Below are 22292 nucleotides of genomic sequence, written 5' to 3' on the forward strand. Positions count from 1 at the left end.
CTCCCTGCGCTGGCTGCTCTTCTCCTCCGGGTCACGGCAGTGCTCTCCCTGGCCTGCCGCCTGCCCTCAAAGCTCTCAGTGCAACCGTGCAGCCGCTGGTGGCCGGGCCGGCAGCAGGAGGAAGAGCACAGCCGGCGGCGGGCCGAGGCTCGGCTTCCGAGCCTGTGGGTGGCGTCAGAGACCCCCTCAGGGCCTCCCTATCATGCGCATTCGCGCCGTAAACCAGCACCCACAGAAGGGAGGCAGCGCCCACAGCACAGACCTACGGCACATCCTCCCGCACCCACAGGAAGGCGCTGCCCAGCCCCTCCTGTAAACCAGCCTCGGTCCCCAACCAGGCGAGCCGCCTCGCCCCACCCTGGAAAGCAGGACCTGGGGCCCCTCGCTCATGCCTCGCGTCCGCGACCCCCCTCCCGGCCCCCTCTCACACGCATGGCCGCGCCAGCCCCGAGGGGGGAGGGCTCCCCGTCCACGGAGGGCTTTCTCCTGAAAAGAGGGCATTGACGTCGTCCCTGAGCTGTTGTGTTCTATGATGAAACGACCGCGTTGAGCAATGAGCACACTAAGACACCCACGTTAACAGTCATGCCACAGGCATTAGAACACCCCCCGGGGAAGCGGCGGGGGGCTGGACAGAAGCCTCCAGGTGGGAAGACACCTGCCCCCGGTGTCCGGATGCCCCTGGTCACAGGAAACTCTTCTCGCTGCGGGGGCACAGCCTGGAATCGGCATAACAAGGCAGCCTTTGCTCTGTTTTCTCCTGACAACCTCCCAAAACTCCATTTCCCCCCACCCACAAAAAAACAAAACAAAACAACCTTTTACTTCCACTGAAATAGTATTTAAGGTGCTGGCTTGGGCCACTTGGCAGTCTGACTCGGTTTCCCTGCGTTCGACGGCCGGAGGCTTAGCATAAGTGGCTCCATTTTAGGCTTGTTGTCTTGTTTTCAACACTTAATGCAGCTGCTGGCATACACGTTTCGTCTTTATCATCATTAAAGACGAGGAGAATCCGGCCCACGTTCCCACGGGGGCTGCTACCGATGGGCCTGCTTGGAGGAGGGCAGGTACCGGCCATCAGCCCCAGCGGCTCCCGCGCTGGACGCCGCACGCCCAGCCGCCGGGACCGGCAGGCGCTGCCTTCTCTCTCTTCTGCTTGGCTGGGTGCTGTTTCTCTTCCCCCGACACCCTGACCACCTTCCAGCCCCTCCCCATGATTGCTGGCCCCGTCCGCTCGACGATTTCCTCCTTCCTGCCACTTCCTCAGAACCGAGCCGCCCCGGGCAACCCTTCAATCAGCGGCTGACCCCACCGAGGCAGGATGTGCGGGCGGGAAGGCAACCACAGAAGGAGAAGCAGCCAGACGAGCAGCTGAGTCAGGATGGCACCTGACGGTTTCCGGCAGGTCAGCCACCAGCATCGCCGGCCCAGCCTGGCAACGTCCCCTGGGAGCTGGCGTCTCGGGGTGAAAGCGTCCTCGCCTTTAACAGCCTCCCAGCGGCACAGGTGCTCCAGGCCCGGGGGCCAGCGCCTGCGGAGTCCACCGCCGTTCAGAGCGGGCGAGCTCAGCCGCGAGGGGAGACGCGCCCCTGAGGAGGGCCTCTTGCAGGAGGCCAAAGCCCGTGACAAAGGCTGAGGCCCTACGTGAGGACGGGAGCCACGAGACCTGAGTGGATTTATTGGTTTTCAAAATTTTTTTTTATGGAAGTACAGTTGGTGTACCAGGTTATTTTAGTTACATGTTTCAGGTGCACGACACAGGGATTCGACAGCTTTATACGTTCCGTTGCCATCGCCCGGCGAGGTCTGGCACCCGCCTGTCAGCAGGCGGACCGGGCGCGTGTGCCCGACGGTCAGCCCCCACTGCCCTCCCCTCCGGCGGCCGTCCCTTTGGTGTCTGTTTCTATGGACCTTTTTGTTCGGTTTGCTTCGCTTCGCTTGGTTTGCTTCCTGCCTTTCTCTGACTTATTTCACTGGCCTTAATACCCACAAGTCCGTCCACGAGGTCGTGAACAGCAGAATTTCATTCTTTTTATTGCTGCGCAACGTTCCATTGGGCGCACGCTTCTGTGCTCCTCGTTTGTGGACGGACCCGCGAGGCCAGATGTGCGACCAGCTCCGCCGCCGTGGGGCCTGGGCCAGGCACTCTGCTTCTCCGGGTCGCGGTGACGGATTTGAAAAGCTCGTTCCTTATCAGACACGACTTTTTAAAATATTTTCTCCCTGCCTGTGGCTTGCCGTCTCATTCCCTTGACCGTGCCTTGCACAGAGCAGAAGTTTTTAATTTTAATAAAATTCAGTGTATCAGTTATTTCTTCCACGGGTCGCATTTCCGGTACCGTATCTAGGACTCACAGTCATATCCAAGGTCACCTAGGTTTTCCCCCTTTATTATTCTTCAGGAGTTTCATGAATTTGTATTTTACATATGAGTCCATGATCTGTTTGGAGACAATTTTGGTGAAGAATGTGAGGTCAGTGTCTAGATTCACTGTTTTGTTTTTTTTGCACATGGTTGTCCAGTTGTTTCAGCCATTTGTTAAAAAGACTATCTTTTCTCCATTGTGTTGCGTTTGCTCCTTTGTCAAAGATCAGGGGACAGTACTTATGAGGGTCGACTTCTGGGCTCTCTGTTCTGTTCCGTTCACTCCCTTGCTCTTTCGCCAATAACCAGACGTGTAGCAGCATCAGCCCACATTGCGATGAAGATGAGCCTTGACTCGTGGCCAGTTCCACCCAGGTCAGGCTCCAGACCCTACCGTCTCTTCAAGCCTAACAACGAGGGTGCAGCGCCCCCACCCCTGTCAGGAGCACGACAGCTGGGGGCCGCAGCCAGAGCCGGGGCGCTGCTCCCGGGGCAGCCCGCAGCCCGCGGGGACAAGGAGATGGGTCACCGTAAGTGCTCCCCGAGACGGGTGCCGTGCCGGGAGGGGAGAGCCATGCCAGCCCCTGGAGGGAGCGCAAGAGTCGGGAGGCAGACCCTCAGGGCGGAAGCCCCGGGGGTGCAGGGTCAGAGCCCGGCAACCGTGTGGACCCGAACCGAGGCCCCGCCTGGAGCAAAACTCGTCAACACCAAGCTCCACCGCGAACCCCTGTCTGCACTGGCAGCAGGTTGCTGGGAAGGAACAGAAGCCGAAAGGGCAGGGGCGTGAGTGGGGGCAGCTCTGCCGCCGCAGCCGAGCCACGGTGCAGACCCCGAAGGCGGGGCTGGGGCTGGCGGGGGCCAGGGGGCTCGGCGGGGCCCAGCGCAGCGGCCTAGGAGCTGGGAGAAGGAATTCTGTGCAAGACAGTGGGAGGCCCAGCTCAGCGGCGGGTCCTTCCTGTGTCCCTGCCGCGTCTCAGGGGGTCACTCTGCCTAGGCGCAGCGCAAGGCGGGAGGCTGGTGCAGGTGCGGGCCCCCGGCAGAGCGGCAGGAGCGAAGCCAAGGGTCCCTGAACCCCGCAGGGAGGTGACACTGAGGCTGGCCTCGTCGGCAGACTCTGAACCCGGGACAAGGCACCTAAGGGGCAGGGGCCACCCAGAGGCAGTGACTCCGGCGGCACCGCCACGTGGCTTCTGTGCCAGTGAGAGGGGTGGGGGCGCAGGAGAGAGGAACTGAGAAGGGGAAGGGTGTCTGCCCTGCAGAACCTGGGCAAGGGCCAGGCGGGCGGGTGCCGGCAGGCGTCAGACCCGAAACCAGCACGAAGCCGCCTCCTTCCCCTGTGCCAGCGGAACAGACTGGAATTAAAACGTGAGGAAAGTGTGAGCGCTACGAAAAGTGAACGTGGGTGTAGAGCCAAGCATTGCATCCAAAGGGCTGTCATTTCAGACACACGCGCAGGTTCGCTGCGAGGCCGGTCCCCACATCAAGCACTAAGAACACACGCGTGACAAAGCATGCAAGAACACAGAGACTGAGAGCGGCAGGCCCGCACCGTAAACGGTTAGGATGGCCGCAGGATTAAAACCAGGTCTGTGTTTCAAGCAGCACGGCCTTGAGGAAACAAATACCAGCACCGCCCGAGGCGGGACAGCAGGGCTCCCGGGGACGTCAGGGGAACGGGGGCGAGACCCTCGGAAGAGCCCGTCGCCAAGGCCGGGCGCCGGCGTCCCGTCCGCAGGTCACGGCCGGGCCCAGCTCCGCGGCCGTTTTGAGGAGGACGTTCAAAACACCCCATTTCCAGACAGAAACACCCTAACTTCACACCTCAGGAAACAACAAAGATACACAGCAACCAGAGGCGAACCATCTTAAGAGCCCAGGAAGCGCTTACAGGCCAATAATCGCCCTACATGTAAAGGGATTGAACATGCCTGTCAAAAGGCGCAGGGTGGCTGGGTGGATTTAAGAAACAAAACAAAAAACAAGGCCCAGCTTTGCGCTGCTTGCGGGAGACCGTTTAGCAACACAGTCACACGTGGGCCCCGAGCGAAGGGAAGGGACGCGACCGCAGGAGAGCGGGCGTGGCCACCCCCGATCAGAAAAAACAGGCTTCAAGCCAAACATGGTAACAAGACAGAAAGAAAGCCAATGTACAGGGAACACATGGTCGACGCGCCAAGAAAATACACCAACCGTAATTATACGCACACTCGCTATCAGCGCACCGAAAGGAACCGAGCAGATACGAGCGGAGGAACCGAGCAGATACGAGCGGAGGAACCGAGCAGATACGAGCGGAGGAACCGAGCAGATACGAGCGGAGGAACCGAGCAGATACGAGCGGACCAACAGGGAGGACAAGACAACCGCACAGCATCCGGCGGGCGCTGGGACGCCCACTGTCACCCAGGGAGGGAGTCGGCACCAGAGCCTGGGACCTGAACCGCGCTCGAGAGCAAACGGACTAAGAAACACACCCAGGGCGTCCCAGGCAGCGGGGGCAGACACACGCTCTCCTCCGGGGCCCCCGGGACGTCCTCCCTGGGGGGCCGGGGGGGCGGGCCCCGAACAAGCCTTAGAAGCCTTTAGGAGTTTGGAGTCGTGCCAACCCTCTTCCCCAACCACAATGCTGGGAAACTAGGAGCCCACTGAGGAAAGCGGGGAAAACCTACAAATTTGGGAAGCCTAAACAACACATTGTGAACAACCAACGGGTCAACGGAGAAATCAGAAGGAACATAAATGATCTACCTTGGAATGATTGAAAATGGAAATACATTGTATCAAGAAACCCCCGGGAGGCAGCCAAGGCTGTTATGAGAGAAAAGTGTATAGCAATAAACAAACATATTTAAAAAACTAGCAGCACCTCAAATAGCCATCCTAACTTTACACCTCAAGGAACTTGAAAAAGAACAAGTAGCCAAATGACCGACGCAATCCGGGGCGGGGGCGGGGGGGGTCACACAAAACAAAGCCTGCCAAGTGTTCATATCCGGGGTCCGTGAGGAACTCCCGCAGATCAAAGAGGGGACCACCCACCCCGGCCGGCGCGGCTCAGTGGGTTGAGCGCCGGCCCGTGAACCAAAAAGCCGTAGGTTTGATTCCCAGTCAGGGCACAGGCCTGGGTTTCCGGCCAGGTCCCCTGTGGGGGGTGGGGAGGGGGCGTGTGAGAGGCAGCCAGCAGGTGTAGTCTCTTGCACATGGATGTTTCTCTCCTCTCTTTCTCCCTTCATTCCCTTCTCTCCGAAAAGGAAATAGATTTTTTTTTTTAAAAGTAATCTTAAAATTTAACCGGACCCTTCATAAAAGACTCTCAGTGGCCACATAAGCACACCCAAAGGCACTCAGCACCACCGTCTATCAAGACGACGCACATTAAAAACACAGTGAGCTGTCGGCGTGCGCTGAAGAGGTTCAGAGCCCGTTGCCCCCAAATAGGGCGCCTCGGGATGCTGAATATTTTAAGCTGAAGGAGTTTTAAAAAAGGGGGAGAAGCAGAAAAGCCCCTCTGACCTCGCGCACTTGGCGCCTCTCCGGGGAAGCAGGTCAATCTCCCAAGTGAAGGGCGCCGCCCGACGCCAGGGGGAGCAAGGCGGCCTGCGGACACGGAGGGGACTCGGGGCCCCGGAGACGCGGGAACCAGCCTTGTTTGCTCTTCTCCACGAACCCCCCCTCAGCCCTGGCCTCTGCCGCTCAGGTCCTCTGAAGCCCGTCGTTTCACCGGTTAAAGGCCCCGAGGCCTGGGCGCTTCTCCAAATCCCCGTCTCTGCGGGGCTGCGTCTTGGTAGGCACGTGCAGAGTGAAATGTGCTTTTCTCCTGTTAATCTGTCCACGTCCGTTTAGTAATTCGACCAGCCGCGGCGCCTAGGACGAAGGGACAGTTTTTCCTCCGCTCCCACGCCCACCCGATGAGCCGGAATGAAAGAGGCCGACAGCGCCAGCACGAGCCTCAGATGGAACCAGAAGACAAAGCGGCCACCACCGCGTGGCCGTCCTGCCCGGGAGCCTTTGGTGACGCCGGCTGCTCGAGGACGCGCCGCCCCCCACGAGGACGGCTAAGCCCTAGGGCGTCCCGGGCTCCGCAGGGCGTGTGTCCCCGCACCTCTCGCGCCTCCAGCCGTTGCCCAGCGTTGCCGGGTCGCCGCCCAGGCTGCAGCCTGGGAACACAGCCCTGTCGCCATTGTCTTCGCTGTGCGAGCTGCAGCCCCTGTCCCTGGAATTTTTCACGGCCGCACGCGGGTCGACCGGGGCTGCCCCGCCCCGCAGACACCGCTCCCGCCCGCGCGCCCGGGAGGCGCCGGCCGGGCCGCACCTGGGCACCTCGGCGTGGGCGACTGTTGCAACAAACGGACCCTCCCCCGCCCCCCGCGCGCTGAGAAACGAGCGCCGTTTGCTGCCCTCTGCTGCCCTCTGCTGGAGCGAAGAGGGCAAGGCACCCAGTTACCGAGAAAACTAAACGCAATCTCTTTCTTAAAAGACAGAGGGAAGGAAACTCAAGGTCCGAGTGTTCTAACAGCAGAAGGGTGTGCGGTGCGCCTGGAGCGGGACGGCGCCGGGCGCCCTTGCTTCACGTCTCTTGCTCCGCTCGCTGCCTCGGCGACCCGGGGCCTCGGGCGGCGGCAGCCGGCAGCGGACCCGCGTCATTTGCCCTTCGGCGGTGAGCGTGCTGTTTGAAGGCGCGGGAGAAAACGAGCAGTTAGGTCCCAATATTTAGGGTCGGTGCCCCTCCGCCTGCCTCGCCCGTGACCTGAGGGCGGGCCGGGAGGGGGAGCCCTCGAGGCCGGGGCCGGCGCCGCGCGCCGCTCCCCCTGCTGGCGGCAGCTCGCGTCTCACGGGCGCGCGGAGGGCGGGAAGGGGGGTTGCAAGGGATTCAAAACGGCCTTCCTGGAAACAGCCCCCCCACACCCCGCTCCGAGTCCCCAGCAGTGGCGGGACCCCTTCGATGGCTTCGGCTGGCTTTCTAAGCACAGTTCTGCGCTCAGGTCCTCGCCCAGCCTCTACCCCCAGGCCCCCTTGGTCCCAGCAGGCCCTTCCGTGCGCCACGGGCGCCCCCAGGCAGAGCATCCCCGCCCAAGCCTACGCCCCCAGAGCCTCCCAGCGGCGCTTCTCCCCGTCGCGTTTCCCGCCTCGGGGAGCGGCGCCTGTTCAGCGAATGCCTGCACGTCATCGCGTCGCCCTCCTCTCTCCACAGCCCGCACCCAATGTGCGTTCTCCTCGCTCACGGTCTCAGCCCCCCGCCACCCCTGCCTGAGCAAAAGAAGCCACAGAAGCGCCTCGAAGAGATAACCTGCATGCGAAGAGATTCATCGCAGCGTCGTTCCCAATAGCCACGATAGGGAGACCATCCAAATGCCCATCAACAGAGGAGGAAGTAAAGGAAACGGGACGCGCGCCCACAGGGGGGCGCTGCGCAGCCTGGCCAGAGAGGGAGGCGCCCTCGCAGGTTGCAGCATCGTGAGCCTCAAGGACGTGGCGCTAGTAAAGTAAGCGGCTCGCAGCAGGACGGACCCGTAGGAAGTACGCAGAGGCCGCCTCCGAGGTGTGCACATCATAGAAACGGAAGCACGAAGCTGCTTGCCAAGGGCTTAGAGGAGGGGGGGGCAGAGTGTCAGTTTTGCAACGTGGGAAAGCTCTCGAGATGCGCTGCACAGTTAAAGAACGTGATAAAACTGTTAAGTTTCTGAATAACGCAAAACTAAACTCAAACCCAAATAAACTATAAACTGGAAAAAAGAAAAAAAATTTAATCACACACACACCCCCCCCCAGAGGTACTTTTATTATAAAAGAAATTAATGAGAAAAACACAGAGCCTGATAAATAGGCAAAGGCCACGATGCAGAGACATGCAAACACCTCTGGTTCGGCGGCGAGCGCAGCGAAGCGCGCAGACGCTCCCGCGTCGCGGAGAAAACGCGGCCAGCAATCAAATACCCGGGGACGCGCGCGCGCACTCTCCAGCAGAGAAATGCAAACCGAAATACGACCTCTCTCTTCTACGGCGTCGCTAAGGTTCAGGAAGAGCACGCAACCCGTGCATTCAGGTAGGCTTCCTAGTGAACAGTAAATTCAAACAATTCTTTTGGAAAGAAACGAGAAAATACTGGCAAAATCTTAGGGATGTATAGGTGTACCTTTTACATTGTCGTTTCACTTCTGGGAAAATTGGCCTCTGGAAATCGGCCTAAATATATGTATATATATTTTTACAACGTACCGTAGCTCTGTGCAGCACTGTTGGAAACAATGAAAATCAGAGACAACTGAAGAAACGCCCGACATCTGGGTCGAGGTAAACTGCTCCGCGGGCGGTCAGCTGGAGCACCCGGGCAGGCGCGGCAATCAGCTGGAGGACTTCCTGCAGCAGGTTCCAGAAAATTGCCCTCACGTGGCTTCAACAAGAAGAAATATTTCATTAGCTCACATGCCAAAGTGTCTGAAGACAGGGCGGCCGGGCCTGGTTAACCTGTATCTCGCCAATGCCGTTAGTAGCCCAGATTCTTTCCCGTCTTTACCTTGTTATCTTTAGCAGGTCAACCACGCCCCTCGGGAAAAGGAGAGCTCTGAGCATCACATCCTTAAACGTCACGTCCCAAACCTGCCAGGGGACCCCGGACACAGCAGAGTCCCCACCGAAGGAGCGGGGAAGGAGCGGGAAACGGCCACGGGGCAGCCGCCCCCCAAGGAGGGGACGCTCCGGTCCCGGTGCTGACGACCCGAGTCTTCTGAGGCGCCAACGTCAGAGGACGGACACCGCTCTTGCTCTCCACACATCCCTCAAAAGCATTTTTAACATTTTTTCTCCAATTAAAAAAAAAATGTGAAAAACATGGAGTGGTGTGCGCATTCGTGTGGCATTGTTTTTAAAAATCAAATTGCAGCCCTGGCTGGCGTGGCTCAGTGGGTTGAGCGCCGGCCTGTGAACCAAGGGCCACCGATTCGATGCCCAGCCAGGGCCCAGGCCCCCAGCAGGGGGGTGCGCGAGAGGCAACCACACAAGGGTGTTTCCTTCTCTCCCTCCTTTCCCCTCTCTCTACACATAAACACATAAAATCTTTTTTAAAAAATCAAGTCGCAGAAAATCACGTCATGAAATGTGTAAACATAAACAGCAAAGCATGGAGAAGATGCACCTGCGTGCAGGTACATGTGTGTTTACGTGAGGATGAGTGTTCGGGGAAGTTCTGGAAGGACACAGCCGTGCTCTCTGCGGTCATCCCAGGGAGGGGGTAGCGCTGGGGGACCGAGGTCGCTTCCACTTTTCTTTCATTTATTTCTGAACGGCTTCACTTTTTGAACAGCGGGGCTCTATTGCGGATCCTGTGTGTGTTTTGAAACAAAACGGTCTCAGCCAGACCTGCAGCAAAGCCTCGGGATGCCCTCCCGCCCCATCGGCAGGGGTATGTGACGGGTGATAACGCAACACAAACCAGCGCTTCCCTTTCCTGCTCAAAACCCAGGTCTCCAGTGTCACCTCTGATCTTCCTAGGGAGTCTGTCTCGTTTGCATGCAAGTAAAAGCAGAGCTTCCATGGCTTATTAACTCGACACCCCAGAGGTAGCAGTTTGCTTGTTCCTCTGGAAAATCCCCAAAGTCGACCGGTGGCTTTCACTAAGGTTTGCAGATGACAGCCGCTGCCGCCTTCTGCGATGTCTAGAAACTTCCGAGAAAAGCCAGCATTTGGAACAAGAGGACACTGGAGGAAGAAACGGACCCATGCGGGCCAGTGACCTCATTCACAGATGAGGAAACACAGGCCCGGGGGAGCGAGGACGCGGCTGGACACCTACCGCTGTCAGAGCGAAACCGGAGCCGCGCTCACTTCCTCCCCCGGCCGTGCCTCTCTCATAGCACAACACGAACCCTCTTCCCTCAAAACCTGAAGATGCTGTGTGTTTGGGGGGGGGAGGGGCCTGGTGTGTCTGCTGCGAGGTAACAAGGCCTCTCAGCCTTGCAGGGAGCACCAAACTTCTGGAAAGCTCTTCCGTGTTAACAGCCTGTGTTGTTTTAGTGACCGCAGCCCCGGCAAACAAGCTGCGACCGCAGGCTCCACACGGCCGATTTCAGTTCTCTGTGGTTTTCGACCCTTTCGCGTCCGTGACTCTGTTCCTGTTTCTGGAGTCTCTCTCGCCTGCCCCACAGCCTCCTTCCTGTGTGGGGCCCGGTTCCAGACCCCCGGGCGCGCGCGCCCACCTCTGTGCCCGGCTCCGGCAACGTCCGCAGCCTTGCCCCCCACCCCAGGGCCTCGGCCGCTGCGGCTCCTCCCGGCGCGCCTTCCCGCCCCCGGCCCCCTCGTGTCTCCGCGCCGCACTCAGCCTTCCAGCCCCTTTGCATTTTCTGGGAGTTTCCTTTCCTAGCTCTTCCCCTCGTTTTACTGGAAACATAACGGTGAACCCTTCTATTAAGTGATTTGGATGTCTGTTGCGTTTGTAGTTTAGCGGTTCCTATACTTTGTTGTTAAAATGAACAAGAATATTTCCTTAGAAGGCAATTAAATCTCCTGGGGCCCCTCTGCGGGCCTTTGTCGTTCATGTCTTTGTGGACGAGTGACCCTCATCGAGAACTAGGGAGGGCGTCGTCTTCGCCCTGGTTGACGCTCATCGAGACAGAACCGGGGGAGCAGCGGGCGGCGGGAGGGGCTTGGCGAAGGGCCGTCTACGATCTAAGCAAGCCCAGGAGGCTCGGCTCCCGCCGCCCACACGTTCCTCAACACAGCGGCCCCGACGGTCTCACGTGTAAGCGGAAGCCAATCAGCAACACAAACAAGCGAGCGAAAAAGACCCAGAGGCGGATACAGAAAACAGACAGGGGTGGAGGGCGGTCACGGGGGAAACAAGGGGAAGGCGCACACGAGGCAACAGGAACACCGGACTCGTGGGCACGGACAACAGGGGACTGACCGTGGGCGTGAGCGGGCTGAGCCACGGCCAACATGAGGGACGGCTGTGACGGAGCAACCCTCAATTTTTTTTAAAATTTTTTAAAAAGTGAAAAATGTTGCGTGGCGTGTGCATTCGTCTGCCTGCATGCATGTGGGATTATTGAAAAAAGTCAAGTGGCAGACAATCACGTCATGTGTGAACGTAAACAACGAAAAAGGGACCAAATACCCAGGGGCAGGCAGGAGCGTGTTCCCATGAATGCAAATCTGTAGGGAAAGTTCTGGAAGGACACTGCAGTCTTCTCGGTGGTCACCCTTCGCGCTCTCCATCCCGAGACGAGACCCACACCCCCCACCCTCGGGTCCGGCGGGCCCCTCACTGTGCCGACCAGCACGGTGCACGGGGGAGGGGAGCCATCGTCACCAGGGCCTGTCGACAAGCTCAAGCCTCATGTCAAGCAAAACAAACTCTCCCTTCCCCCCGGTCCCTCCAGGAGGTGGGCCCCCTGAGCCTCCTCTCCGACGGTGCCACTTGGGACCCTCGATCGTGAGCAGCTGTTTCCGGAGCCTCACGTACTAGGAAAGGGAAGGGACTTCTGGGTGGAAGCGGGAGGCGCGTCAGCCTAGCCCTCTGCGGTGACGACGAGATCCGGCCACCTCCCTCCTGTGTCCCCTCCCTGGGGCCGGCACCCCAGAAGAGACAGGTGGGGCTGCTCTCTGGCCCCCCGACAGAGAGCCTCGGCTGGCGCAGTCTGGACACCAGACATTTCTCCCTCGCGGCCTTGGTGGCTGGAGCCCACGATCCACGTGGGGGCTGGGCACCTCCCCCCAGGCCTCTCTCCCGGGCACCCACACGGCCGTCTTCCCCCCCACCCTCACGGGCTCGTCCCTCTGCGTGTGTCTGTGTCCCCGTCTCTCCCTACGAGGATGCCACTTGTATCAGATTAGGGTCTACCTCAAGGTCCCCCTTCAACTTAGTCACCCCTTGCACGGCCCTGCGCCCCGTACAGCCCCATTCAAAGGACCTGGGGCTGAGGACTTCAACGTATAAATTTGGGGGAGACACAGTTTAGCCCGTCACACTGGCCCAAGGTGGGAGAAGGGGGGTCGGGCCCCTTTGGTTTCTGTAGCGAAAGCCATTGCCGTGTTCCATGACGACCGCTCTCAGTGGGGCCCCCCGGGGAGAATGGGGTGCTGGTAAGAGGGGGAGGGGCTCCGGGCAGCCGGGACCACCGCTCACTGCACCTGCACAACAGGGATTCTTAAGAGGACTAGTGATTCAAGAAGACTTTTCTTATTTCTACCAGAAGCGACCAGGCTTCTGTCCCCAGCCCCAGCCCCTGAAATTACTCAGGCAACGACCGCGACACTTCCCGAGGGCCACACCAGGCTTCCCACAGCATCTGCACTGGGACACCTGCTCCACGAAGAGGGGCTCGGGCGCCGGGTTCCCTCTCACCCCCTCCTCCCCAGCCTGCTCTGTCAGCAGCTCTGTTTTTGTACACACAGCGAAAGTGGCGGCGTGCCAAGCCTCCGTCCCTGCCCTCCCACCGGCCGCCCCTTCCGCTCCCCCTTCCTCTTTCTCAGCCTCCGGTAGCGGGAGCTCCCCTGCCCTCCATCTGGACCTGGGCCCTCGGGGGGGCTTCACCAGGGCATCTGGAATCACAGGGAGGAGGCTGTGTGCATTGGCGCTCTTATTTCAAATTATCTGAGAAAGTGTATTGAGAAAGTGGCAGAGGCGGTGATACGTGAGCCAGCTGGGCTGCGTGGGCTCAGGGAACCAGGCACAGAGGCCGCCGAGGGCCCTGGAGGGGAGGGGAGGCCGAGGCGAAGGTAAAGCCGGGCAAGAAGGGGGCGGGGGCAGAGAGGCGGGGGCGCTTCCAGAGGGCGGGCACCTGCGCCTGCTTTTCCCCTGGGAGATGCGCCCACAGCTTCCATCAGGGGCTGAAAACGCCCACGGTGTCGGGGACTCCAAAACGTGTGTTTGGTCCAGACCTGCCTTCGGGGCTCCGAGCCCCGTGCCCCTCGCCTGAGGGACACCTCCCCTGAAATCACCACCATCCCCCGCCCCGACACCGACCCTGGCCTGCACCCGGCGCTCCGGCCGCACATCCTGGGCCCCCCCCCCCCCGCCTCCTGGCTGCCTGCAGCCGAGGCCCGGCTCCGCCAGACCCTCCCGCCCGCCCCCACGGCCCCACGCCCGCCTGCGTCCTGCCCTCTCTGCCTCCTCCACGCCCCCCGCCCCCCCCCCGCCCGTGCAGCCCCTCCGCTTTGACAGGACCCCGTCTCTCACCGGGGCTGTGGCAGCGCCCGGCCCGCACTCCCCTCCGCCTGCAGCCTCTCCCCTCCAGCCTGGTTCCCGGCCCGCGGAGTCGCTTTAATAACATGTGAAACTGGTCAGGTTATTCGACAGCCTAAAATCTCGATGGTCGGTTCCCCGTTTCATAACACGGCCTCTGAGAGCAGGCCGGGGAAGCTCGTGCTCTTCTCCGCGGCCTACACAGTCCTTCGGGACCACCCAGGGCCCGCGCATGCAGAGCCTGGAATGTTCCAGGCCCTGTGGGGCCACAGCGGCTGCCAGGGGAACTGATTCCTGCCCGCGAAGACCTCAGCCCACAGATGCAACAGAGGGCTCAGGTGCCACCGCCCAGCTCGGGAAGCCGGAGCCCTGCCTCGTATTTGGCACTCGCAGCTGCGGCCAGAGGGCTTGGGCCCAGACAGGGAGCAGACGGCACATTGTCTCGGCAGCCCGGGGGGTGGCGCTGCCCCGTTTCACAGACGGGGAGACTGAGACCCAGAGGGGCCGGGTGGGGAAGGTGAGCATCCATCCCACCCGCCTAACCCGCTGGGGGCCGCGTGGCACCCGCTGGTCTCGGATACCGCGCCCAGCTCTGCAGACGCGACGGCCCCTGTCATGCTTTTGTGACCCCGCGAAGCGCCTTGTGTTCTGTGTGGACTCTGCCCCAGACGGAATCGGGGAATTTCATAAACACTCTCAGAGACGCTCACCTGGAGGTCTCCCCGGGGCGGCTGGGGGGCCTGGGGACAAGGACGGTGACCTTGGTGGGGGAAGACGCTGTGCCGTGCCCCTCGCTCCGCTGTCCCGGGAAAGGGAGGGCAGGGCGCCGGGGACCGGCCCTCCAAGAGCGCCCCGTGCCTCGCCTACTTGCCTTTGCCCATCCTGGATGGTCACCCGGCCACCTCCCAGCAACTCTCGGCGTGCGGGCCGCCCTTCGTGGAGACCGAGGGCCCCGCCCGCACTCGGCAGCCAGCCGGCCTGTCCCCGCCCGGCCAGCGTGCCCCCTACACCGAAGGACCCACACAGAAGGTGAGCCCGGAGACCATGAAAGCTCTGAGAAGGAAAGCCAGACCGAAGGCTCCCAGGGCAGAGAGCCACGCAGACGAGCGGGGGGAGGGGCGTGGGGGGGCAGCCTGGAGTTGCTCTCGGCTTCCGGGTTCCAGGTGGGCGGCAGAGACTTTGGACACGCGCCTGCATTTTGCAAGACGGAAAGGAAGCCCTTGAGGGGCTGCTCAGGAAGGGCTGCCGGCTCTCCCCGCGGGCGCTCCGCTCAGCCCCCAGCCGGCGGGCGCGGGTGGCTCAGCGCGGGGAATTCCCGGACAAGGGACTCTCCTCAAAAGCAAAACAAAAACTGAAACCCAAGGAGCGGTTATGGGTCGAGGACAGTGAAGGCTGACGTCAAAAGCCAGGTTAAGCACTTGGCAAAGCCACGCTCGACCGCTTCTTATCTGCAAAGCAGAGCAAGCCTGAGCCCGGGGTGGGGTGTGGAGAAGGGAGAGATACCCACAAGCTTCCGCTGAAGATGACTGCAGCCTTTGCACAAGAGAGCTTTATCATGTAGAAAGCCTGGGAACAGAACAATCCGTGCCCACAGCGTTCCCCTCAGTCTGCAGAACTCGCTTGCGCTTCATCTAACCGACCCCCACAAAGTAAACGCGGAGACGGTGGTCACTGTCATTGTCTCTCCATCAGGGGACAAGGTCCCACCTGGGCCACGCTTTTCTCTAAATCGTCTTGTGTTGGGTTGTGTTGTCCTTTCTCAACCTCTTGTCGCTCTCACGCCGGGACCCCCACTCCGCGCGGGTCGCAGCAGGTCTGTGGCTTCTGGCCGGGAAGGGACGTCCGACGACGCAGCGCCAGGAGCCCCCAGGCCACACCCGCCTGCGGCTCAGCCGCGGGGCCGTTTGGTTTTCTGTCTGAGACCTGGAGGGTGCGCGCGTGTGCTCCCCGGCATCTGGAGAACAGAGTGGACGCCAACGCGCGCACCACGACCCGGCCTCCCCGCGCCTCCACCTCCTCCACCAGGAGCCCGGAGCGGGCCCTCAGGGCCGGCGAGTGGCAGCTGCGGTCACCTGCGGCTCCGCTGCCACTGGGCGCGGCGGAGGTGCCGGCGGAAGGAGATGCCCAGGGCGCGCCGCGAGGGTACGCAGAGCTCCCGGCCTGGCCCAGCCTCGCGGCTGACCCCCGCCCTCCACCTCTCCTGTGCTTCCTGCTTTTCCCAGGGCCCGCCTCTCCCCCACGGCCAAGGTTTCTTTCCACAGACGTTGGGAGTCGTGGGCTCAAATTCGCACCAAGAGGCTAGGAGAGGGCGTGGGCATTTTTAACTTTGAAAGAAAATGTTGGTGGAGATAACAGTGCGGTGAGGGACGCCTGCCCCCCACCCCCCGTTTGTAAGCAGCCCGGCTGCCTAGGAGTCTGGGCCCAGCAGGGAGCAGAAGGTCTGAGAGGGAGACGGGAGACCCCCGGGGACCACCCTCCTTGCCCTGGCCTCGCCCACGGGGTCAGGCTCACCCTGCCTTGGTGCCGGGAGGGGCAAGCGCCCTGAGATTTCTCAGGGAGCCCCTCAGACTGTCACCAGGGCCCACACGGGACAAGGACTCACCCCGCCTCAGCTTCCTCTCCAGGCCCCCACCCTCCTGCCACCCAAGGCTCACGTGCCCAAGGTCAGACCAAAAATCAATGATGTTCCCAGAACAGGAGCCTGTTGAGTAACAGGGCTCCGGGGAGGCTGTGTCACTTCCTCTCTGCAGTCGGCGAGTGCCGCAGGGCTCCGGCTGCCGCGGCTCACTCGCCCGCTCTCAGGGACAGCATGTGGCCGCTGCGGCTGCTCACGGCTCTGCTGCTTCTGGGTGAGTCCACGCTGCCGGCGGAGGGTGCCCAGGGACCGGGCCAGGGGCGGCCCCTCCCGCGTCTGCAGCCCTGAGCTGAGCTCCCAGGCCTGAGCACTAGAGAGCAGAGAAGGCCGGTTCCAGCGCCCTCCGGCCGCGAAGGGGCCTGGGACGTCTCTGGCGCGTCCCACCCGTCGGTGGGAGGGCAGGGACCAGGTGGTCCCTGAGGCCTGTCTCTCCCGCGGGGCCGTCCAGTGTCCTCCCTGAGACTTTCGGTCTCCACTCTTTCCTGAGGGCTTGGGGCGCCGTTGTCTGGGGATTTCTTTCCAGGAACGTCAATCCGTACCCTTAATCTGGGGTTGGAACAGGGGCCGAGGAGGGAGGGGGCGGTGCTGAAAGCAGGGGTCTGGGTGGACCGGACGGCTGGGGGGCAGGAGGCACGGGCATTGGAGACCGCCCGCCCTGGGAGCGCGGGCAGGCGGGCGGTCCCAGGTGCCCGCCTGTGCGCCACGGTCATCTCCCTCTTCTCTCCTGCAGCTGCGGTGGGCACACGAGCTGGTGAGTGGGCTTTCAGGGCGTCGGACGGAGGGCGGGAGGCCCCAGACAGAGACGCCACAGGCTGCGGCCACAGCTGGCACGGGGCGGGCAGGGCGGCTGCCGCCGCAGGGCGCTTCCCCTGCCGGTCTTCCCCGAGGGAAAGAGTGGCCCAAGGGGGCCAGGTGCCTCCAAACAGGGCGCCCCAAGGCCCGGTCCCAGAGGAGCGCGGGTCCGCAGGCCGACCGACCCCACGCGCGCCCCCAGGAATGCAGGGTGGGGCCGGCTCACCTCCGCCCTTGCCCGCCTGCCCTTGTCTCCTCAGAGGACCACCCGAAGGCCGTGGTGACCCTGGACCCTGAGTGGGACAGGGTGCTTCGGGACGACAAAGTGACGCTGAAGTGCCAGGGGAGCCACACAGAGGACGGCCCCACACAGTGGTGGCACAAGGAGCACCTCCTGCCGAGCCAGGCCCCCAGCTACTCCATCGAGTCGGCCAAAGTCAACGACAGTGGGGAGTACAGCTGCCAGTCTCCGGGCACGCAGCGCAGCGACCCCGTGCGGCTCCAGGTCCACGCCGGTGAGCGGCTGCGGGGAGGGGCAGCGTCGCCAGGAGCCGGCGACAGCGCGGGGCGGGGCGGCTGGCGAGGGGCCGGAAGGGGCTGCTCTGGGGGTCAGAGCCCGGAGGAGGTGACCCGTGGTCCCTCTGAGCTACCTCAGCGTCGCAGCCCCGCCACCCGCGGCCACCGAGTGAGACTCTGAGGCTCACGAGTGCACTTTTGCGCCTGTTCACGAGTCTGGTCTCAGACCTCCGCTTCGTCCTCACTCTCAGACCGTCGAGCCCCAGCTGCCCCCACCCCAGCCCTGATGGCCCAGGGTTCCACCTCTGTCCCATCAATGCCACACGCAGACTTACAGCGTTGCTGGGACCACTGCGGGCCTCCTGGTGCCCGGAGGCTCGTTCGCCGGCGCCTCAGCTGCGGCATGAAAGGCTGTGTGCTGTGCGCAGCTCCCAGGCACCGAGCAGGCCAGGGGGATGCGGGCAGATCTCTGCGGAGTCCCTGCCTGGGTGGCGGGAGGGTGGGGGCCTGGAGGGGAACCTGCCGTTGTGCCCCCCTGACCCCTGCACGGCCCCCCCACGGAGGCAAGGGACAGGGCGGCGCCCGGGGGGAGGAGGGCCTCGCATGGGCCACACGCAGCCGCCCGGGGAGCTGGGCCCCTGCAGCTGGTTTTGTGGCCCCGTAGTGGCCGGCTCTCCGCCGAGCTGGCGTGTCCTTACACACCAGTTGCAGGAGGGGCGTCTGCGGTCCGGCCAGGAGAGAGACGGCCCCCTGACCGAGTATGTAGGGCGTTGCCAACAGGCAGCAGGAGAAAAATTCAGCCCGGGGAGTTGTTGGTTGGCCTGGAACTCGGCTCCGTGGGCTGGCCTCCCAGGTCCGGCCAGGGAGGCCTGTGGTAAACTGCGACCGCTGCGGCCGGCGTCCCCCGGCCAGGCCGGTCGCGGCACTCAGTCCGCCTCTCTGCGCTGAGGCTCCTCCCTCTCCTTGAGTCTCTGGGGGCAGCTCTCCCTGGCCCCACAGTCCTTTGATCTTAGGTTGCGTTGCCAGGGCTGCTTCCTGTCGCGATCATTTCTGAGTTCATCTCTCCCCTCTTTGACCTCTATCCTGAGCTCCCCACAACCGCATCCGCCGCGGCCCCGGAGGCCTCGTTCCTGGCTGCTGCAACAGTCTTTCAACATCCCTGCAAACTTTCTGTTCCTTCTGAAGGCTACCCTTTCCTTTAAGGAGGCTGATCTCCGTTTTCAAACGCAGTGTTGCCTCTTTGATCTAGAACACGCTGCGCGCTCCTCGCTGGCGGCCTGCGCAAAGCAGGGCCGGCCCCCTCGGGCAGGTGGCTTCTCGCCTGCCGGGCCACGGATCCCTCCGCCCTGGCCAAATCCCTAATCACGTGTGTGCCCCTGTGCCCCGTTAGACAGAAGGTCTTGGTGTGGCTTGAGCTCTCGCACAGGCCCGGGGGTGGGGGGCGCTGGTGGGAAGGGCTCCCCATCTGCCGTCCACCTGGGGATCTGGCGGCCAGCGCTGTGCCAACCGCCGCGGCCGCCGGGCCTGTGCTCTGTGTCTTCCAGTCTGGCTGCTGCTCCAGGCCCGCCACTGGGTGGTCCAGGTGGGGGACTCCATCCGGCTGAGGTGCCACACCTGGAAGAACTTTCCCATCTACAAGGTCCAGTACTTCCAGGACGGCGTAGGCAAGCAGTACACCTACCAGTATTCTGACTTCTACATTGAAAAGGCAACAGCCGCGCACAATGGCTCCTACTTCTGCAGGGGCCTGATCGACAATCGTCGGAACGAGTCTTCGGAGGCCGTGTATGTCACCGTGCAAGGTGAGGAGGCTGTGGGCCCCCTGGCCCGGGCCCGGGGCACTGGGGAAGCCACAGGCCTCTTGGAACCCCGGTCCCTGTAACTAAGACAGCAGGCACGTGCTGGGCTCCGTCCGTGGGCTGCGCGCTGTGCTGAGTGCCCCCTGACCTGGGACCCCCGCCCCTGACAACGTGACGGGACAGGCACCCCCAACTCCCTGGCACCGACAAAGAAGCCGAGGTGGGAAAAAGTGGGTCGCGGACCAGCCCCTCAGGTCACACGCAATAAAAGGAAAGAATCAGACGGGCACCCGTGCCGTCTGGCAGAGGTCTGTCCAGGTTCTGTGGCGCACCCCAGGGTCAGAGCCCTTGCCACACGCGCGTGCGGCCACACGCTGCTCCCGGACTCCCGGATGCCGCAGGCGTGCCCTGTAACCAGACTGAGGCCACACGGCAGACAGACACACAGCTTCCGAGACTTTAACAAAACAAAGCCATACTTTGTGTGACAGTAATTTCATTGCAACTTACATGTGTAGAAGTCAACACTCTCAACTGGTGAGGGAAAGAAGGCACAAACGGTGAAGCAAACGCGTCAGCCAACAATTAGTAAATGTAGGTAATATATATATATATGAGAGCTCGTTGAATTGCTCTGGGAACTTTTTGTCAGTTTAAAATTAAATCGAAGTTAAGAGTTAAAAAAATAACTGAAATTGAAAATCCAGTCTAATATTACCAGTTTGTAGACAACAGCAAGGAATGAGTTTTCAGGAACAGTATCCCGGGCCAAGAGGGGAAGAACCGACAAGCCCCACCTTGTTCCCTTTGGGGTGATGAGTTCCTGGGCCTAGAGAAGAACTAGTGTCCATATTCTGCCACTAAGTAGCACATTTCGATGGTTCACTTCGCTTTTCAGATTTCCTTTAGTGACAATGAACCGGAAGGGGTGAGAACAATGAGTATGATTTTGAGACCCAAGATAAAGTCACTGAATTAAGAAATAGTGTTCTCACACCAACGTAAATGTCAACGACTTTCATAGATTCACACCAGACCTCCGGGGAACAACTCCCCTCGGCGGGAAGCTGCTTCTGCTGCGGTTGGGAGGGCTGGGCGGGCGCAGCTCCCCGGTGGGGAGCTCTGGGAGGAAGCGGAGGCTTCCTGCCAACCCGACCCCGTCGGCTTGGTTGCCGCTCCGCCAGTGGCCTTCCCTTGATGCCAAGTGTCTGCCCTGACAGCTGCCGCCCTCCTGCCCCTCTGCCTCTCCTCGTAGGCCTCCGCCCGCTCACCTCCGTCCCTGCCCCCTTCGGGAGACTGGTCACCATCTCCCTGGCAGTGGGGCTCCTGTTTGTCTTGGACACGGGGCTGTATTTCTCTGTGTGGAAAGACCTTCAAAGCTTATTGAAAAAAAGGGAGGAAGGCGGTCACATGAAGTAGGAGCCCTGAGGACACGCAGCAGCAACCACCGCAGAGCCTCCGACCCCCTCGCTGCGTCCATGGTCTCCACCCCCCACCTCTGGGAACAGCAGGACACCCCCGCCCCCCGCCAGAGTCTGGGCCCGGGGGGCTTTTACCAGCTCTGCTTTCTCTTGGTCTCCAATGAAAAGAGAAGGCTTGGTTTTTTAAAAACATTACTGTCGTTTTTAGTGCTCAATCTGGTTTCTAACTTTTGCTTCTAATTATTGTTGACAGACACCGTTCGGTTAGTGTTAGGTAGACAACACCGTGATTCAGCGCGGAGCGTGCTTTACAAAGCGGTCAGAGGGCCAAGCGCGGACCCCTGGGGGCTGGGAGGTCTCGCAGCTGTCCAGCCACCCGTCCCAGCCCAGCGACAGCCCAGCCCCTGGACAGCGACCCTTCGCGCGTGAACGCTGTTCTTCAATAACCAGAGGCGGGGATGAGAGAACGCTTCACGGCCAAGAGCCAGCAGCCTCGGGGCCTGCGGCCTGCGGCAGGGCCGGGCCACCCCGGAACTCCTCGGGCCGCCTGTGCGAACTGCCTGCCGGGGGCCCTGGGCAGGCTGGGGGGCACCCCGCCGGCTGCCCTCCTGGTGAAGGGGGGGCGGTGTAAGAGCGAGGCTGTACCCGTGGTCCGGGCGGGGATGGTCTGCACCTGCGCGATGCGGACGGCCCTTCACAGCCGGAGGACTGGGCCCGGGAAAGAACGGCGTGGGGGACGGGGGAGAGTAGCGCAGAACCGCCTTGGCCTGGGCGGAGAGCCGCATGCTGTCCCAGACCGAGGGCGGCGCGGAGGCCTCGGGCCGGCGAGACAGCGCGGCAAGGAAGAGTCAGCCCCGGGAGGGAAGGGCGGCGAGGACCCTCTGTCGGCCCGGACGGAAAGAACCAGAAAGCAGAGGGGCAGGGACCGGGAACCGGGTCCTCCGCTTCACTGACGCAGGTCCAGCTTTGCTGACCTCGCTCGGATGACAAATGTTGGACAAGCAGACTGGATGGACTGAACCGGAGGGAGGTCAGCTGTGACCTTCTGGGTCCCTCTGCTCCTCCTGGGGCGCGGGCGCGGGGATCCGCCTCCTCTGTGCAGGAAAGCTGGAGCGCTGCCTTCCTGCTTTCCAAGTTCCCAACAGGACGTTTTTTGACTCCAGTAAAGCATTTTACCACATATGGCTCGCTCTTCTCCGATAGAGGGTGGAAAACCCATGGTCCTAAAACCTGAACGGCAAAGTCCTGCTCGCCTCCTGCTCGCCTCCTGCCCGCCAGGCCGACGAACACCGCTCTCCACCAGCGGCCGTCTGGCCACAGCTGCTGGGAACGGCTCAGCGGGCCGACTCCCCACCTGTGCGCGGGGCGGAGGGGGCGGAGGGGGCGGTGGCTGCAGGTGTGGGGCGGGCGGGGGGGGGGGCAGCAGAGGCGGTTCGGGGCGCGGCAGGAGGCAGAAGGCACAGGGGGAAGGAGGCCGGCCCGAGCAGAGGCGCGGGGCCGGCCGCCTCGGCCTGGGGGCGCCGTGCACCGGGACGCCTGGGGCTTGCTGTGGGGACCGAGGCGCTGCTCGGGCCGCGGCCCGTG

General features: G+C 62.0%; 2 protein-coding genes across 3 annotated transcripts in view; one reads left to right on the plus strand and one right to left on the minus strand.

The window, feature by feature from the left end:
* LOC129082081 (low affinity immunoglobulin gamma Fc region receptor II-like) overlaps positions 1–22292 on the minus strand; it is a 53122-nt gene that overhangs the window by 14029 nt on the left and 16801 nt on the right. The gene's annotated exons all lie outside the window — the stretch shown is intronic.
* On the plus strand, positions 16297–20900 carry LOC129082082 (low affinity immunoglobulin gamma Fc region receptor III-A-like). Of its 2 annotated transcripts, XM_054587851.1 has the most exons (5): positions 16308–16394; positions 16911–16931; positions 17233–17487; positions 19033–19290; positions 20543–20900. In XM_054587851.1, exons 1-5 carry the CDS (start codon positions 16355–16357, stop codon positions 20704–20706), a joined length of 738 nt encoding a protein of 245 aa, XP_054443826.1. In that variant the 5' UTR covers positions 16308–16354; the 3' UTR covers positions 20707–20900. The 2 variants fall into 2 exon arrangements, with proteins under 2 accessions (XP_054443827.1, XP_054443826.1); XM_054587852.1 differs by lacking the exon at positions 16911–16931 and having other exon boundaries at positions 16297–16394.

The sequence above is a fragment of the Pteronotus mesoamericanus genome, unplaced genomic scaffold (assembly GCF_021234165.1).
Source record: "Pteronotus mesoamericanus isolate MK-2021 breed Mesoamerican mustached bat unplaced genomic scaffold, CSHL_Meso_final scaffold_1186, whole genome shotgun sequence".
Classification (NCBI taxonomy): domain Eukaryota; kingdom Metazoa; phylum Chordata; class Mammalia; order Chiroptera; family Mormoopidae; genus Pteronotus; species Pteronotus mesoamericanus.